Source organism: Typopeltis vanoorti, chromosome 19 (assembly GCF_054136105.1).
Source record: "Typopeltis vanoorti isolate ZY-2024b chromosome 19, IOZ_Tvanoo_1.0, whole genome shotgun sequence".
In the NCBI taxonomy this organism is placed as follows: Eukaryota; Metazoa; Arthropoda; class Arachnida; order Uropygi; family Thelyphonidae; genus Typopeltis; species Typopeltis vanoorti.
In genome coordinates this window covers 58,786,397-58,806,915 of record NC_143567.1, presented here as the reverse complement: position 1 = coordinate 58,806,915, position 20,519 = coordinate 58,786,397, and the positions used below count along the sequence as shown (strand labels likewise).

At 35.1% G+C, this 20,519-nt stretch overlaps 2 protein-coding genes across 2 annotated transcripts in view; one reads left to right on the top strand and one right to left on the bottom strand.

The window, feature by feature from the left end:
• LOC150096149 (polycomb protein eed-B-like) overlaps positions 1-19,801 on the bottom strand; it is a 196,477-nt gene extending 176,676 nt beyond the window's left edge. The window contains exons 1-2 of the mRNA XM_090409523.1: positions 19,594-19,801; positions 2,193-2,339 (exon numbers count right to left, since the gene is read on the bottom strand). Of these exons, the coding sequence (XP_090265649.1) occupies positions 2,193-2,339; positions 19,594-19,704 (258 nt within the window). The 5' untranslated portion in view covers positions 19,705-19,801. The remainder of the gene's footprint in view (positions 1-2,192; positions 2,340-19,593) is intronic.
• Positions 19,720-20,519, top strand: part of LOC150096148 (ribosomal biogenesis protein LAS1L-like) — a 266,535-nt gene continuing 265,735 nt past the window's right edge. Inside the window, exon 1 of the mRNA XM_090409522.1 lies at positions 19,720-19,865. Within this exon, the coding sequence (XP_090265648.1) occupies positions 19,795-19,865 (71 nt within the window). The 5' untranslated portion in view covers positions 19,720-19,794. The remainder of the gene's footprint in view (positions 19,866-20,519) is intronic.

The window sequence follows — 20,519 nt, the reverse complement described above, 5'->3', positions numbered from 1 at the left end:
TCTCTTCTTGTGTCATTCAACAGTCTTTCAAAATAATAACAACAGACATCAAGGATATCTTTGTCTTCAGTTTTCATATCACATTTATCATCTTGGATTCCTTTTATAGTATTCTTTCTTCCATTTCTAAGCTTTTCCAATAGCCTCCAGAACATTATGCCACCTCATGATATTTATCTTTTATATTCTTATGGAAGTTTTCCCAAAACTTTAGTTTAGATACGTTTGCAAACTGTTTTCTTTTCTCACATTTTTTTCTGTATTCTCATTGGACATCTGCCAACTTATTTGCTAGAAACTTTCATTATTCTATTTTCTTTTCTTTTCCCCTCTTTCACTTGAGTCTACCATGAAATTATGTTTTTTCTTTCTATGCAAATGATTTCAGCACATGCCCCTCTGGCTAAATCAGTTAATGTTTTTATCAAAATCTACCACTGAGTCTCTAAGATTCGATTATTATTCTCAACACTCTTTCACTTTTCATCCAATAATATTTGTGTATTTAAGTCTATAGTACACCTCTGAAAGCTGCTCATTTTTGATTATTTTAAAAATTTCTTACATTTTTTTTCTTTTGAATATGATGCTTAATTTTATTATGCTCAAAATTAAATGGATCACTTCCTATTTCAAATCTCCTATATACTCGTGTTCTCAACTAGTGTGAAGATATCATTATTCAGAATAACATAGTCAAAGTGGCTTCTTATTTCTTGTAACTTCTCTCCGAAGTATATTTATGGATATCTTTAAACCGGTGTTAGTTATGACGTATCTGTTCCTGAACAGAAATAGTACCTACCATTTAAAAATATTATCTTCATGTCTGGTGTCAAAGACTACAGCTATCAACTACTGCTTTCTTTCTCTGATCACCATTGCATGAATATAATATCTTGTAGTTGTTATTTAGATGAATGTCACCTGTTTTTGTATATCCACTTCTTCTGCCAGTTTCACTCTTCTCCACTGACACTTCTTATGTTTACTGTGGCTATCTCAAATTCTGCTGATGTTGAGTTTGAGTTTGTTACACTGACAGTTTGCTGTTTGCCCTAGTTCCCTGACAAAAAAAAGTGGGAGTGAGGGCTTATTTAATTCGGCAACTCCCAGTAGGCATGATTTTTAACTTATATTATGGTTGTTTGGTTTTAAGTGAAAAAGGAATACAATTTGGTCAGCTAAATCCCACAATGGCAGCACATCGTTTGGTATCCAGGTAGATACTAATGATATTAGCTGCATGTACATGTAAGCTAAAGTCCTGGTTGGTTCTCTACATTTTTTTTGTAGAGGATGTCTACATGGATGTCTTCTCTAAGTTGTTTCTCTTTGACCCTTAAGCAACTCATTTATTCTAAATGATATCTGGAAATCCATGATTCTTCTTCTTCTTCTTCCTTTTTCCCCTCTTTTACCTTGTGGTGTTGAGGGTTGATGGGAGGCATAGGGCTAACCACCATACACAAGGATAAGGTGGTTAGCCCTATGCCTCCCAGTGTATCCTATGTCTGCAGAAGCGTTGAGTTCTCAAGGTCGGTTTGCCTGCTTGCTTGATGAAAAAACCCAGATAAACTGCGGAGAAAAATCCTGTAGTCCACACCCAAGACTGGCTAACTTGGCTATGTCTGAGAAAGATCCTAAGCTCCTCATGGCAGCAAAGGGAATTGAACCCAGGACACTCCTTTCCGAGACATTCCGAAGTGCATAGCCACTCGGCTAACCATGTGGACGGAAATCCATGATTAGCTTGCTTAGCACACGTGACTTCAAATGTTCAGCTCATCACCTCCAAACAATGCTAGATGAATTTCTAGCATTGTTTGGAGGTGAATTTCTCTCTCTTTTTTTTAATACTCTGTTTCTCTCCAATCTTTATGTTTATCCATTCTGAAGAATGCACTTGATCCTTATAGTTAACCTAATCAGTGTTCTTTGCATGTTTTTTTTTTATTTCTTAATGACCAATAAAACACTGAATTCACTTAAAAACTACTATTAGCTAAAAATTTTATCAACTCAATTGTACAATTTATACTTATTTTTATTTTCCAACAGAATTTATAAGCAAATCAAATAATTGTATCCACAGGTAATCTGAATTAGTGAAGATTGGCTATAGTGTACATCTTGTGTAAATCACCATGAACTATTTTTTATCATAAGTAACATAAAGAAGACAGACTAACCTTAACTTGGCAAATGCATTTGTATGCCAATTTACAATGTTTATATTTCCATCGTCCTCTTCCTCTTCTCCTTCCTCTGTTAGTTGGTGTGTCACTCCTAGATGTGTTGTCTGCAGTTGATGCACTTCCAACACTGGAAGTTTCATCCTAATGTACATTTAAAAAAATTATACATATAGAAAGAATGTTATCTGTTTTTCAATATATATATATGTGCATTTGCAACTTTCAAAACATTTGTTTTACTACTTGAAGGCATATAGGATAAATGAACAGGATCAGAAATACTAGTTTCCTAAGATGGCAATAGAGATGACAATGAAAACATGCTAGTCTTAAAGAAATCCTGAAGTAATAAGCTTCTGATGCAGAATCTTTAAAAGTAACAAGGAGCAAGTGTTGCTCTCTTCTCATTTGATATGTGAATGCTGAATGATTTAAAGCATTTTTAAATATTTTGAAGTTGTATATGCAAGAAATATTAAATTACACCAGATTTACAAATATTTTGGCTTAAAACTTACAAGTCATCTTCAGTGCAGGAATAGTTATACAAAGTAGAATGCTAATGATTATTCAAATGATATTAGCTGCATATACATATGATGTGACTACATTGAGATATGATTATAGTATATGAAAACTATGATGACTAAGGAAAACGAGACCTTCCCATATTTTTGGCCAAGATGTTTTGATTTATGTTTAGGCACATTTTAAGATTTCAACACTTTCCTTCAATAAACGTTTGTATTTACAACATGCTTATCAAGCCATACTTTTCAGGTTTATGGATATCTATAAGAATATTTATGGATTATAAGAAATGCAGTCTGATGCTCCTGTATTCTTTTTTCCACAGCATGACCAGTTTGTCCAAAATAAAAAAAAAAAAAAAGATCATAATCACAAGGACTTTGGCAAATGCCTGGAAGGGTAAGAAGGGACCATCTGTTCTTGGAGAAATGAAGCAAAGTTGAGAATTTATTGATTTTAAAGACTGTCCATTTTTATTATTATCTGAGACCTCCAGGGAGACAAGGACTCATCGAGGGAGGCTGTAAATTACCCAACCCCAGCTATCATACCTTCCCTTAAATTCATTTACACTAGATGCACTCACTACCCCTAAGGGCAAATTATTCCACTCACTCACTACTCTCTGAGAGAAAAACCTAGCTCTTACCCCTTTCTTGACTGAGAACAATCTTAACTTCCATGGAAGTCCTCGTGTTCTCTCCCCGCCTTCCATATAACAAAAAATTTCATCATTTGAAATGCTATAACACCCATTCAAAAGTTTATAGACCTCTATCATATTACCCCCTCTTTCTCCTGTTAACCAGAGTCTGTAATCCACATACTCACAATCTGTCCTCATAATCTAAATCCCATAATCCGGATATAATCTTTGAAACTCTTCTTTGCACCCTTTCCACAGATTCTTTATCCCCTTGGAACCCAGGAGACCAAATCTGCACACAGTAGTCCAAGTGTGGTATTATCAAAGCCATATAAAGAGGCAAAATGACTTCCTTATCCTTACATGTCAAGGTTGGCTTTAGCATAGAAATTATCCTCTGAGTTGGATTTGCAACTTTTGCTATGTGACCTTTGAAACTTTAAATTCTTATCCACCAATACACCAAGATCCCTTGCCTCTTCAGTTTCTTGTAGCATAACCCTGCTAATATAATATGCTGCTGGATCTCTAATCACACCAAAGTGCATAACTTTACACTTACTAACATTAAACTTTGATATTTTAACATTAAACTGACAGCCATTTTCGTTTGCCCAGATTTCCAGTCTATTCAAATCATTTTGTAATTGCTAAATATCAGTAGCATCCCCGATTGCCCTGCCTATCTTCACATCATCAGCAAACAACTGCAAATCTGATGATAGACCCTGCTTGAAGTCATTAATGTATAAAATTGAACAATAATGGCCCAAGGACAGAACCCTGAGGCACACCACTGATTACCTTAAATCTGGCAGATTCACACCAATTGTATACCACTTTTTGATATCTGTCTGTTAACCATCCCTTGATCCAAGTCAATAGATTATATTTCAATCCCATATTCTCTTTATGCAACAGCCTATCATGTGGTATCCTATCAAATGTCTTAGAAAAATCCAACATTATCATAATCCAACATTCAGAACACACGCAATGTACAGACAAAAATTACTAGTTGTGGTGGTGTTGGAGGTGGGCGGTAGATGGCGTTGATTCGTAGTAGAGGTAAGGTGTAGAGACAGTTGAAGATGTCCTCCCGCGATGAGTCTTCGGACTCCTTGGAGGTATCAGGAATAATAATAATAATAATAGTGTATCCATTTCCTTTATCCAACTCAGCTGTAACATTGTTATAAAATATGAGCAAATTGCTAAAACATGATCTTCCTTTAGTAAACCCATGCTGTTCCGTGCAGAGTATAGAATGATTGTCTACCCATTTCTGTATGAAAGTTCTTACTAACTTCTCTAAAATCTTTACTACCACACCAGAAATACTAATAGGTAAGTAGTTTGACACATCAGTTTGTGCACCACCCTTGTGCAATGGAACTATATTACATTCCTTCCATTTCTAACCTGAGACTCAAGTTATACAAATGTGTGAAAGACCTATCCAATTCAGCTGAACATTCCTTTAACAAACGTGGCAAATATTCCAGCTGTCCCTATTGACAAATTCTTATCCAGGTTATGCAAAAGCTCTTCAACCTCATTTTCATGAACCTCTAACTTTTCATCCAATATAGAGTAGCACTGTGCACCATATTATATACACCTGGTTGATATATCTTAGCAAAGTGAGCACTCATTAACTGAACAATCTCCTTAGCTTCTGACACTCGTGTACCATCTGCATTCAATAAAGTTATTCTTCCACATTCATTCTTTCTTTTGCTTGCGGCATAACGATAAAATTCTTTTGGATTGCCTTTAGCTTGCATGGCCAATTTCTTTTTAAGTTATATTTCTTTGATTTTTAAAATTCTAGCTAATAAACCTGAAAATTCTGATTTAGCACAGCATGGTGTAGATAGTGAACTCAGAATCTTCTGATGAAGAACCCAATTACTTCAATGATGCCACTTTAAATGTGAATGTTTAAGAAAGTGCTAAAGCCTTAATACACCACCCAAACTTAAATTGGAACAATTGTGTGTCTTTATCAAAAATATAGGAAAGTCTCATTCTCCTTAGGAATCACTTATACTGTGTGTGAATATAAATAAATATATATATATATACACATATAAATAAGTAGACTTTGCTAGTTCATGATAAGTGGATAAGTGATTAAGTTTATAAGGCACAGCAACAGAATAGAATGATTACTTTCTTCTTCCTAACATGGATTTTAGGCCAGGTGGTCTGTTCCGGCCTCATGCCATCTCTTTCTTGGTCTTCTGATTCTTCTTTTTCCATTTATTTTGTATCTGTATAATATTTTTGGTAGTCTGCTGTTGTCCGTTCGATTTAAATGTTCTAGCCATTTTTGTTTATACTGTCTTATGTAGTAATTAATTGGTTTTATTCTTAGGGATTGTAAAATTTCTTCATTTGTTTTATGGTCCAACTTGGTATATCCAGCTGTTATACCAAGGAACTTCATTTCTGCTGTTTGAATTCATTTTTCATCTTTCCTTTTTATGGTCCATGTTTTGCTGCCATATAGTAGAGTTGGTTTTGACAAGGCATTATATAGTCCGATTCTAGTGTGTTTTTGTACTAGGGATAGCTTAAATATATTATTTATTATGCCATTTATTTTGACAAAATTTGATACTTCGTCATTTATGTCTTTTTCTTCTTCGTATGATAAATCACATCCCAAGTATCTGAAAGTATTTATATGTTCTAATATTTTATTATCTATCACTATTTTACTTCTTATTAGGTTTTCTCCTTTGAAAAGTATATCTATCTTCATTTGTGGGGTTATTTGTATACCAAATAGGTTATACTGTTTCCAGATTGTTATAATATAATTTTATTTATATATACAGGGTGTTCGGGATAAATTTGACATATTTATAATTAATTATATTTTTCCGTAAGTTACATGTATTAACACACACTTCTCTTCATTTAAAAGTTTGGACCCTTCTTCATTCATATACAAGATGTCAGAAAGGATGGATAGCTGGAACCCACCTGAATCATGGAAGAGAATAACTTGTATCATGATGATTCGTGCCCGCCATCAAAATAAGGATATTACGACTGCTGCCCAATGCTCCCTGAATACAGTAAAAACAATCAGGCATGAACTAGAGACTTGCAATGGTGACTACGAGGATGTAGCAAGAAGAAAGATCCCTAGCAGACGATCTGATTGCGTTCGTACAGCAGAATTCCTCGCAAATCTGCAGGAACAGGTGTTGAAGAACCCTGGCATTGGAATTCGGGCTTTGTTCGTGGAGTTGCTAACTGTAGTCAAGCCCTGGATAACAAGGGTAGCCAATGGTAGGCCGTATGTATGGCAGCAGGATTCGGCCCCTTGCCACACCTCTGGGAAAAGTCAAAAATGGTTGTCTGAAAATTTCTACGACTTCACCAGTCCAAATGTTTGGCCTCCAAACTCCCCAGACCTTAACCCCATGGATTATTTTGTATGGGGCGCAGTTGAAAAAGACACCAATCGCACTTCCAGTAATACAAAAGCCCAGTTAATGGATAAAATTAAAACAGTTTTTGCGGCCCTTCCCAGGGAGACTGTAGCATCAGCTTGTTCGAGGTTCCGAAGCAGAATTGAAGCTGTGATCGATGCTAATGGTGGTTATTTTGAGTAAATCTTGTTGATAGTATTGTAATTAACTCTGCCTGTAATGTTTTTTTGTCAATTCATTAAATTTAATACATACAAAGAAGATTTTCTTTTTCCTTACGAAACTGTCAAATTTATCCCGAACACCCTGTATATATATATTGAAAAGCAGAGGTGAGAGGATACATCCTTGTCGTATTCCTCTTGATATATCTTTCCATTCTGAGATGTGATCTAGTTTAACTGCTATTTTATTTCCTGTAAATATTTCTTGAATGGATTGTAAAAGTTGGTTTGGTATGTTTAAATCAGCTAATATTTTAAACAATTTTTGTCTACTAATTTTGTCAAAGGCCTTTTCATACTCAATAAAGGCCACGTGTTTCTTTATGAAATTCTCTTCTCTTTTCTATTAATAATTTTAATTTTATTAATAGGATAACATTATTTTAATTGATAACATGATGTTTCATTCTAATCACACAGGATTTCTTCAGATGTAAACATACAAACTAGTAAACCATAAGGTAAAACAGCAAGGATTAACAAAGACAACAACTGTTCTGCAGTTATAGAAGAGACTGATGTTACTTTAAAATATTTCTAATTGTTCAGAATGTTGTGCGCGTTTACACATTCATGTGAATGTCTTTGGCTAATAAAGGCTAGGATTGTACTGAGACAAGTTGATACTTGGGTTAATATAATAAATCTAGTTTAATCCTTTACCCAAGTGTAGGCAAACAAAGCTTGTGACTGAAGTATCTTCAGGACTGAGGCAACTCGTAGTAAAGGTGGACCAAGCTCTCATCACTCCTTGTCTCGGTATCTCCCATAATGCAAAGCACATTTCCTTGCAGACATGTATAATGCTATGCATTAAGGCAAGGGCCACTACTCAGACCAGTTTTTTTGACCTTTATTGAGGTCTTGTCAGTGGGAGGCAGATCCAGAAGTGGTGATACTAAGGCAGAAGCGATGGAGAGGTCATATTTATACGAGTTGCCAAAAGGCGTACCACCTTATTATCAATTTACTCTAGAGATTTAGAGAAAGATGTTGGAAGTTTATTTTCCACTTGGTTAGACTATAATAAATTTAGTTTAATCCTTTACCCAAGTGTAGGCTGTTATATCCCATTATTTCTTATATAACTACTCTTTTAATCTTTTGTTCAAATTCTCTTCAGACTCTCTCTCAGGTATCACGTGGTACCTCTGAATAACAATGGAATTGCCCCAGGGTTGAGCCAATACCAGAGTATCAGAGTGTCTGAGATCAACCTCTCGTAAAACACCAAGAAATTAATTTTTTTTCGCTGAGCCACTTAGCACTTTTAGATTAAATAACAATATCAATCAAGAGGCAATCTCTAGATAGTATTTAAGTGATACCTTGACCTTTGCAGATGTGGCCAAAATCTCTTCCTTCTAATTTCCCGCCTAGGTTCGTATTAAGTTTTATAAGCAGTGCATCGGATTCCAAATCACAGATAGACTTAATTGGATTCAAAAGCAAGGTTCATTAGATACTATAATTATATACATACAGTACATGTAAACTTAAATCTCAGTCTAAGAGAGTTCCCGACAATCAGGTTAATATCAAAACATTCCAATATCATAAGGATACTCAGACTGATTATTGTTAATTTTTGCAGTATAAAACTTATCAACATTAAAACACCTTAATTATGCATGACAATCACAATAATTCTTTTCTAATTCAGTCTCAACCAAACCACTCAAGATAGCATCTACATCTTTTACAATCTTGTCATTAATAGCAATTCTTTACTCTAAACTTCATCATAACCTCTTTAAACATATAACATAATTCGATCACAGTAGGAGACAGTTTTCTCAGGATCACTACAGTTCAGTTCTATATAATATTATTAATGTTCTTTCCTCCGATTCACAGCGTGGCACAAATCCTTTCATTCATAGTTAACAAATACAATAAAGTCTACTTATCTATCTTGAACTGCATCACATTAAGAGGTCTTCAGGAATCTGTCTCTCCTTAATCGAAATATCCATGGGTTCCTATCTGGCTTTCAGTGGACGGCCGGGCTTACTCTTTCCATGGAGATACGACCTTCTAGTTCCGCCGATGCCTCTATCAAACCCCACCGGAGTGGAGGCACTGCCACCCTTCACCCGTTCACGACACCGCGAGACCAACACCAGGAGATCAGGAATAAAAAAGCCTTGTGTAGGAGGTGCTTAACCCTCATATTTCGCCTTGGTTCCCGGCAATTCTCACTCTCTGCGATGTCCACCTAGTGCTTTTCACGTAGGTCGACGTCACAGCGTCCAGCTTTCTCCGCTACGTTTTTCGTGCCCTGTTGGTACGCGAATGCCCGGGGCAAACCGCTCCCCTCGCGTTACTGCTTCCTGACCTCTGGACTTACACCCCCCTTAAAATTTGTGCAAATCATTCTATAACTCCTAGTACTTATTGCTCTAACAACATTGTTAAATGTTTACACTTCTACTATTATTTATACTAACCAGTGAGTGGTCCCTTGTTGAAATATTATATAAATAACTATTTATTTTCTTTTAGTTTGAAATATTTGATATATCTACAAAAGCAGTATTTTAATACCTAGAGACAAGCATGTTATAATGTTTCTTATTGTGTGTTCGCTCTGTTATACAATGATAAGATGAAATATCTCATGTTCCAACTTATCAGGGTATAACAAGGCAAACAAAGTTTGCGCCTGAAGTATCTACAGGACTGAGGCAACTCGTAGTAAAGGTGGACCAAGCTCTCATCACTCCTTGTCTCAGTATCTCCCATAATGAACTTCCAATATCTTTCTCTAAATCCAGAGTAAATTAATAATAAGGCGGTACACTCCTATGGTATTCAATATCTTGAACGTGTTCTTTAATACATTGTTCAATTGGCTTTTCTGTCTGTCCATTGTAAGATGACTGGTAATCGCACCATAGCTGATAAACACCCTGATATTGAAGTGGACTATGTCAAGGTTTTGTGGATCGGAGTAGTGATCTCATCTTGAAAAAAAGGGAGGTAAATACTACCTTGATTTTATATTTCTTAAGTATTACTGCTAGTTTTATGGAAATAGAACTAATATATGGAAGTGTGATGAATCCTTTGTTTCCTTCTTCATTAGAAATTTCTCTGGTCTTATGTTGGTTGAGTGGTCTGGAGATGATGTGGTCAGTATAGCTATTTTAAAGGAAAGTGTTTCTTAGATGTTGAAGGTCTCTGGCTAGTTCATACTTATCAGTGGTGAGGCAGCAGGCTCTTGTTCCTAGTGAAATAATACCCAATTTTTGAGGTCTAATGGAAAGAGGAAAGTAGATATCTACCAGTATGTGTAGGCTTTCAAAATATAGACACTTAATTTACTTGATTCCTTAGTTAGTAGAAGGTCCAGAAAACGGAGTTATATATATATATATATATATATATATATATATATATATATATATATATATATATATATATATATATTCTATAGTGCTGAATGACTGGAACCGAGGTTTAAATAAAAACTTTATTTGCACGACTAGTTTCGTCTAAACCTAGACTTCTTCAGGTGCATATCAAACATATGAATACCATCAAAACTCGAGAGGGAACTGGTATTATAAAAACAAAACTAAAAAATATATTAAACAAACTGTAGAGATTACAGCTTAGAGTTTAAAAAGAAGAATAAACTCTGGCTGTATTATTGTGCACGTTTTTTAGTTTTGTTTTTAAAATACAGGTTTCCTTTCAGGTTTTGATGGTTATGTTTTATATTTTATATATTTTATATTTGATGTTTTATGTTTTATATGTTTGTTATGCCCTTGAAGAAGTGTAGGTTTAGACAAAACTAGTCATCCAAATAAAGTTTTTATTTAAACCTCAGTTCCAGTCATTCGATACTATAGAATATGTTATCTAACTGAGTAAATCTTCCAATGGACATATATATATATATATATGGCCTAATAACGAAGTACTATGTGATATCAATGTACAGCTACCATAAATGGGCACACCAATCTCTGTATGTAATCAGTAAACATTTGTCAGTAATTGGGAAACGTGACGACATAAGCCAGTTTGACAAGAGACAGACAGCTAGGGCCCAGAGGGCAGGTGCCAGTATTTTGGAAACAGCTGTACTTGTTGGTTCCTCCTGTACTATTGTATCAAGGGTGTACCAGAATTGGATTAACTATTAACAGACATCCAGCAAAAGGGCTCACATTGGTCAGCCATGTGCGATATCTCAGCAATGATGTACAACAGTCATACAGTTCATTCATCATTACAACAGTGGGGCAGTGTGACCCATTTCCACATGCACCATGCGGCATACCTTGCTTCATCTGGGGATCCACAGCCAGAGACCAACAAGGGTAGCCATGATGATGGCCAGGCATTGCAAACAATGCCTTATATGGGCCAAGGAATGTTGGCAACAGACCCTCGACAGATGGAAGAAGATCACTTGGAGTGATGAGTCCCATTTCCTGCTGCCATGTTGATGGCCGCGTTCACATTTGGGATAAACATTGAGCCCTATCACCTTTTTGCACAGCTGGGGTTCAACAAGCTGGTAGAGGTGGTGTTATGGTCCGAGGGAGCGTTTTCCTCGCATATTCTAAGTCTGTTGGTTATCATCCCGCAAACACTGAATAGGGAATGTTACAGGGACCTGTCTCCATCCACATCTGCAGGAGGGTGTCTATCCAGAAAATCAAATGGCTTCTCATTACAGATATGTACTCTGTACTAGATGATACTATTAGTTTCAAAACTTCACCAACAACCTTCTAAAAACTATCAATATATTCAGCAGAAATAACAGATTAGCACTCAGATCTCTACATCTTCTCTCAATGCTCGTTACTGGATTCTTAAACTTTACAAAGAAGACATCCCTCTTCAACCAGTAGTCGAAGGTATAGACCTCTACATATCATCTTGCAAAACATCTAACTAAACTACTGAAAGGCCTGACAGTCAGTTGTTATCTTTCATTAAAAACCTCATTTCAGCAACATTCTTGATGAACATAATTTTGTGAGCTCTAATATGATTAATTTGTTTGCCAATGTGCTTGGTGATTAATTCATATTACTGTAGGATGAATTCTCCAAGAAAAACATGGCACTTTTCAAACATTGTATCACATTTGGATATTTTAAGTACAATGATGCCCATACACACAAACAAAACTCAGAACTAGCCATGGACAGCCAACTTTCTCCCATATTAGGAAATCTATTATTATTATCATCATTACATAACACCTCTAGGGAGTCCAAAGACTCACAGAAAGGGCACCTACTCTACAACTCTCTGTCTCCACCACTCAATCCACTAACTACAACGAACCGCAACTACCATCATCATCTACTGCCCATCATCACCACTAGTATTTTCACAGACAATCACAAACATCCATGTCAAAGCGGGATTCGAACTCGCAGCCTTTTGGCTGGAGCAGATACCTGACCACTCGGCCAACCAGGCTGGCAAAAAATTCCGCCCAAACAGGGACTTGAACCCTGGATCCTTAGGTTAAAAGCCAAATGCCCTACTGACTGAGCCATCCGGGCACACAAAACACTAGCTCAGAATGTTAGATATATTTGTGAATCGTTGTGAATGTAAATCTTCTCCTTTAGATTATGGAGCCTTGGTAGCTCAGTCAGTTTTGATGACGCTCTTTGGTTGTAAAAACCTGGCAATTTAAATCCCATTCAGGATAAGAAGAACCTCTATCAGAGCTTTCCACATGAAGGTGAATTAGCTGGTCCTTTAGGGAAGTAACTGTTTTTTCTACTGGAAACTCAGGTTTTTCATCATGCAATCAGGCAAACCAGTAAGCAGCAATTTACATAAAAACATCATGAAGATGTCTTTATGAAAATAAAGACTTGCTACTAGCCGGTTATACATACTTATCTTATAATTGCAGTTACAAAAATCTAAGAATACTTGGAAGGTCATGAGCACATATGCACCTGTTGAATCTATGATGATTATGACATGACACCTCCAAGGTCTAAGTGTAGGATGACCAGATATTCCTGTTTTTAACAGGGTTATTCTCCTTTTCTGCTACCAATGTTCTGAAAAATGTAAATGGGATGCAAAACATCCCATTTTTCTTAAACTATAACCTCACTATACAATTTGTTGCAAATTAGTAAAACGGTTTATCCCATTTCCAATCAGTGGCACTATAATCCATTCAGATGTGACTTGGGTGCTTTCCAGAGGTTTTTTTTTTTTTTTTTTTTTAATTTTTTTTTATTTTTTTATGTGGCTCCCACCCATGAAAGGTTTATTTGCAAACCTATAGTGCATTAGATGATGGTAATGATGTAAATTTTTCATGTAGTACTATCATATCCTGTACACCCCTTGAGGATACATGTCAAGAATTTGATGATGATAGTACATTTATACCATGGATGGCTAAGGATTTTTTCCTGTTGATTACACACACTATTTATTTATTTATTTTTTCTCCCAGAAATCCAACTTTAGAGGCCAAACATGGAACTTTTTTCAAGCCTTCAATAAACAGGGCAGTGGTCTCACACTAGACAATGAATTTCATCTCCATCAAGGACACTCACAAACATCCATGTCCATGGTGGGATCTGAACCTGCAGTCTGTTGGTCAGAGAGTGGATATGCTAACCACTCAGCCAATCAGATGGCATTTTAATGCACATGAGAGTCAACATTTGTGTATCACCAATGTGATAGGCATGTGCAATCGGCGTTTTTGTTGAAATTTGTTGAAAATAAGTTGTGAGACACCCAAAGGTGTAGTTTCACGGACATGTTGAAACAAGATTTCCCTTTCCAAACTGAAAGTCAATATTAAAGTTCTATACACTGTTTGTAGAGATGAATTTTCTATTGAACAAAATGATCATTCATATTATATTACACAGCACCCTGCTAAAAAGAAGCTGTAAACTAACATCTTTCATGACAAAACAACAATGGTGAATGGAAAATCACGCATGATGTGCAAGAAGGATTGTTAACTTTCCATATCATGCATAACAATTCGTTTATATCAGTGGATTGCACATCTACCATCATATGAAACTCATTTAGAAAAAAAGATTCACATGTGCAAGAACAAAATGTGAAAATATGGTTGTGAATATATTGGCTTATTTTGCATTTTGTGAAGTGATAAGTGACTTACATGAGACAAAATATGTATCTGTTATGGTGGATTCATCAAATCACTGAAGCCGGTCCCAGTTTTTATTATTATTATTATTAGTAGTAGTATTTTGGCATTGTGGGCAAAGGATAACGTAAGGTTATGCACTTTGGGTTGAAAAAGGTTGCATATGGTGTATCATATTGATGGTATTTGTTTGCAGGAAATTGATGAAGCTGGAGACTAGGGATTAATAGTGGACAAGGAGTTAAAGTTCAGAGGGCATATTACAAAAGCTGGTAAAATAGATCAATGAATTACTTAGATGTAGAAAAACATGTTAACAAGTAAAGATAAGGAATTTTTCCATGATGAGTCTCCAGACTCCATGGCGATGCCATAAATAATAATTATTATTTTTAATGTAAGGGCACTTCCATGGAGTCCGAAGACTCATTGTGAGAGACCTAAACTATCCATACAATCTTATCATGCCTCTCCTTGAACCCATTAACAGATAAAACACTTACAACTACTGACCGGCAACCCATTCTCCTCTTGTTGGAAATTCCAATATCTCATAGCAGATACACCTAAATACACTTATATCGACATGTGCATGTAGGCACATGTTGATACAAGTGTATTAATCTCTGAAGATGCCAATTTAACTTTGATTAAATGTTAACAATAAATAAGTAAATTTTTAGTTATTATTTAGTCAATATTATCAATTTCTTCAAACATCATGTATGATAATCAATGCATAAACCTAAACACCAGAATTACTTTATATGTACTGACTCAACAGAGAGACACCAAGTTCTGAGGAACAAATCTGAAAATCGTTGGAAATATTATTAGATGCTATACATCTTAATGTAAATTCGTGCATTAATTTATTTGAATGTTTCCTAGCTATGGCCAGCCAAATACATGAAAATGAGAAATGCCTATGTACATAACAATGAATGCAGGTTCACACAATTTAGCACCTGTGTAGGTCAGTGGAAGTGGCATGTGGTATTCATGGTGCTAGATTGCCTGAAGAAAGAGCGTCATAGTTTAATTCTAGTTGCTGACTAGAAATGAACTATGTAAGCTTTTTTTTAAGGGTGGTTGAAGACAGAGAGTTAAAATTTAGAGGACATATTACCCAGGTTGCTAGGGTAGTCAAATAAGATTGCTTGACTATTGAAGAAAAAATTAACAAGAAGAGATAAGGAAGTTGTTATTCCTCTTTATAAGGCCTTGATATGTTCACACCTGGATTACTGTGCTCAGGTCTAGTCTCTGAATATTTTGAAGAAAAAGAATCACAGGAGAGTGGTCTGTGGAATATACCCTATGAGGATAGATTGAGGGTGTGTGGATTGCAGAAGTTGGTTGATATGAGAAAAAGAGTGGATATGATAGAAACATTTAAGTTGCTAAAAGGGTTTTAGAGGTTTAATGCAGGGGAAATGTTTCAGCACTTGGGTAGAGATACCAGACCAAGGGGTCATCCCTGCAAGTTGAATAAAGGTATGGTTAGTAGGGATACAAGGACTAGATTCTTTGCTTGGAGAGTCGTGAATGAGTAGAATGGGTTGCCAGTCAGTTGTGAGTGCTTTATCTGTTAGTGAGTTCAAGGAGAGGTTTGATAAATTGTGTTGATAGTTTGGATCTTCCACACAATAAGTCTTCAGACTCTGTGGAGATACTCATGCAATAATAATAATAATTTAAAACAATCAGAATTACGCATAATTTCATGTTTCCCATGAAATTATGATTTATGATTCATATGAATTATGAAATTATATCACTGCCATGCTTATCTTTTACTCTTTGTCTATTAATTAATTTCTTCTCTCTCAACAGAAGTCTGATGCAATTAAGATAAAACTATTTGTTGAATAAACTAGTTACCAAGTACATATTTCTACTAATTACTATCTTATAAACTGTTTGATGTGTGTGTGTGTATGTGTGTATATATATATATACATATACATACACACACATATACTAGGGGGGGGGGGGCTCCCTAGGAAGTACAGGGAGATGGCTTAATGTTAAATCTGGTGTCAGACAAGGATGTACATTATCACCTCTGTTATTCATTATCTATATGGATTACATTATGAAGGAAAGTGGTATTAAACCTGATATCAAAATTGGAGATGTTAATGTCAGCTCCTTGCTTTATGCGGATGATGTTATACTTCTAAATAAATCCTCTACAAGTCTGCAAGATTCCCTGACTAAATTGAATAACTGTTGTGATAGATATGGTATAAAGGTCAGCAATAACAAGACAAAGATAATGAAAATAGACAGAAGCATTGAAACTATCAGCTGCATTGTGAATGGAGAACCTATAGAACAAGTAAAACATTTCAGCTACTTAGGCATGATTTTTAGTGAAGATGGCAAATTAAATATGGAAATAGACAACAGATATCAACAAAGCTGGTATGATAGGAAGTCAACTGAATAAATTTATATGGAATAAGAGAGAAATTAGTCAAAACAATAAATTAGCTGTATACAAGACAGTGTTCAAACCAGTTTTAACTTATGGATCTGAGAGCTGGGTCAGAAGTAAAACACTTGACCAATGACTAGAGACTGCAGATATGAGAGTCCCAAGAAAGATTAGGGGCATGAACAGATGGCATCAATGGCAATATCATTGACATAGAACTTGACATTGCCAGCATCCAGGAATGTATTAGCAGAGCTAATCTCAGTTGGTATGGTCACTTAAACAGAATGGGCAAGGAAAGATTAGCCAAACAAGTGTTCTCTGCCAAGTTGGCAGGAAAAAGACCCAGCAGAAGACCAAGATATAGGTGGATTGATATGGTAAAAAGTGCCTTAGAAGATAGATATCTACTCTATACTATAAAATAATAAGCTGAAATTGGAAACAGATGTAGGCTGTAATGTTTTTTGTCAAGTTATTTGAAACGTTTGAATCTCAGGGGCTAACCTGAGTGTCGAGTCTTCAAAATTCGAGTCATCGGAATTCAAGGAGAATGCGGGGGGGGTTGGCGCTGTAGGCATAAGAGCCCCCTAGTATAAATATAAGATCTGACAATGTTGTAGCTTTGACAGGCAACAGATTGATTTGGCAGAAAATTGTTAGTAATGATGTAAATTTTTCATGTAATACCATCATATCTTGTACACCCCCTTGAGAGTAAATTTCAGGAATTTGATGATGATGATGATACACACGCACACACACATCAAAGTTTATAAGACAGTAATTAGTATACACACACACATATATATATATACATATATATAAAATAGTATATTATATATATGTGTGTGTGTGTGTGAGATAATATCCAGTATCTTTCATAATTGTCAAGTGTAATATAACTTGTTTCTCCATAGCTAAACTTCTTTTAATTTCATCTTCACATTAACAGTCATTTTTTTTTCTGGACTCCAGTAAAACATAAAATTCATAAAACTTAATCACTTCTGTTTTTACTGATTTTTAAATTAAGCTCCAGATTTTTTGCTTTCCCTCGTGTACATAACAGAATCAACCACACCAGATGTCTATCGATTTTAGGGGAGTTGTATCATCTCCAAATCTTAAATTACTTATTTTTCTGCATCTAATATTAATTCCTGCTTGGTTTTTAAGTCGGCCATTCTCATCATATATTCATTATAAAATTAAAAAAGATAGAGCAACAACAGAGACACTTCTGCTGCATTCCTTTTTCCATATTTCTCCAAAGACTATTTTTATTGAAGATTCTTGGTTTTCATACAATTCTCATCATCAATTTCAAAGAAGTTCAGGTTACTATGAGAGCACTACATGATTATGTTACATTATTATTAATCTCCTATCAACAATTTTCCTCCAAATTAGTCTACAACTTGTCAGCACTCCAATATTGTCATACAAACATTTTGTGCTTCTAAAGGTGCTTCTGACTACACCTTGGTCTTTCTTTGAAGCTCTTTCCTACCATCTTGGCATCAAACACCTGCTTTGCTAACCTTTCCTCACCCATTCTGTTTAAGTGCTACTACCTTAGATTAGCTCTTGTCAAGTTGCTTTCTAACATCTTCTTTTTAATGATTCTGCCATTGCTGCTATTGGATCACTTCCCTAATTTTTCTCAGAACCCTCATATCTGTGCTCTCTAGTCTTTGATCAAGTGCTTTATGGATTTGAGAGGTTCTAACCCAACTCTCAGATCCATAACTTAAAAAAAACTAGTTTGAACACCGTCTTGTATACTGTTAGTTTGGTGTTTGGTTAATTTCTCCCTTATTCCATATAGATTTATTCAGCTGGCAATCCACCATATTAGCTTTGCTTATTCGTTGTCTATTTCCAGATTTAACTTGTAATCTTCACTGAAAACTGTGCCTAAATAGCTGCAACATTTTATTTGTTCAATAGGATTTCCACTCAGAATGCAGCTGAAGTTTTCTATATTCCTGCCTATTTTCATAGTTTGGTCTTTTTATTGCTGATTTTCATGTGAAATTTGTTACAAATTTAAGCTGTTATTCAATTTAATTAGAGAACCCTGGAGACTTGCACTAAATGTGTTGGAGTAAAACATCATCTGCATAAAGCAAAGAACTAAGTTTGACATGTACACTTCTATCAGGCCTAATGAGACTTTCCTTCATAATGTGATCCATATCGATGATGAATAAGGGTGGAGATAATGTGCATCATTGTCATACTCCTGATTTTACATCAAACTATCTTCCTGTATTTCTTTCAATTCTAATGACTCAACTTTGCCTGGGAAAATGATGGATTCTTCACCACTTTGCTGATGAGAAGCCAGCATTTTTCATTGAGGCATTCACTGTATTATGCTAAAAATTTGGGTTAGCTTATAATGTCTAAAACAGATTTTTTTATATATATCAAAAACTTATGTCAAATTTTTCTACAAAAAAAAAAAAGTATAGGCTCAAAAGATTACTTCAAAACTTGTTATACAGACAAGTAAGTTCCTCAATTTGAGGAGAAAAAAAAATGTTGTTACTATTCATAGTCGGTGCCTAATTAAACATACATTTATAAATAGCCCAAACTGTGCAAAACGTCAGCCAACATACGTGGCTATAAATATTGACAATTATTTTGCAAATTTCATTGCGTTTAATCGACTAAGTTGCCAAGTGTATACATATGGAATAATATCGCTAACTTGATCTATATTTCAATGTTGATGCCTGAAAATGAAACACACGCGAATAAATAAATCCAAAAAAAAATAAAATACTTATGCTCGGTAAAAAGAACTTAAGCTCGGCATTTAATAAAAAAATAAGAAATCGGTTTACTATGTAAAGCGAACGCCTTTTAATTTTAAGATATCTATTCTACACAAACAATAATACATTTTGTGAATATGCATACAGCATTATTTTTTTAAATACTTACAATTTCGTCACCGGAATCTTCTGTATGAGTTGAATGATCTGAATTTTGTGAAACTGTTTTAGGTTTCTTCATTGTATTTGGCGCTTGTGCATTTCCCTCGCAGTCAGACATTTTTCATTAGCTGCAGGTGCCCTCTGACGAGAATCAAGATCCCAACATCATGGAACGTTGTTTAACTTAGAGGTACAATGTGATTGATTAATGATGGCACAGATTTTGCATCAGGAAGAACGTGGTTCGGTGACAGTTCAGGTAGTTCCATGGTATAATAAGTATGTAACAATTATTGAATATTACAGTCATTAAGTAAAATATATTTTAAATCAAAAGTAACTAAAATTCTTGTTGAAAATCATGGTTTACCGACAACCATCGAAGTTGTCGATAAACGCTCGTTACATTACATGTGATAAAGAACGATTATACGGTCTTTATTTTTTACTAGGAATAAACGATGTTATGTGTGTGTGTATGTATGTATATATATATATGTATATATATTATATACACACACACTAACATCTTTCATTGCCATGATGAATTGGAGAGAAAAATCGTAGAATCTAGGGAAATCATCCTCAATCCTGAACATCTAAATAATAACTTGAGCTACAACCTCCCAGATAGTCATTCAGCTGTAATCATGTACTGGCATTCACGTGATGTTGCAAGCATGCACTCTCCTAACAATATAACAAACGAAAGAACAGCTTTAAATACAACTACAACGTTTTCATACTAATTATGTATAGAGACTCTCTATGTTGTTCATAGTTATTTTTAACCTTCAGCATTTAGTGTTTTTTCTTTTATAATGTCACCTGATGAAGGCTGTTATAAGTCGAAACTAGTTGTGTTTTACTATTAAACCCCCTTTTACCTAACTCTCGGTTTAAGTCATTCAACTCTTTTCACAATATGCATTT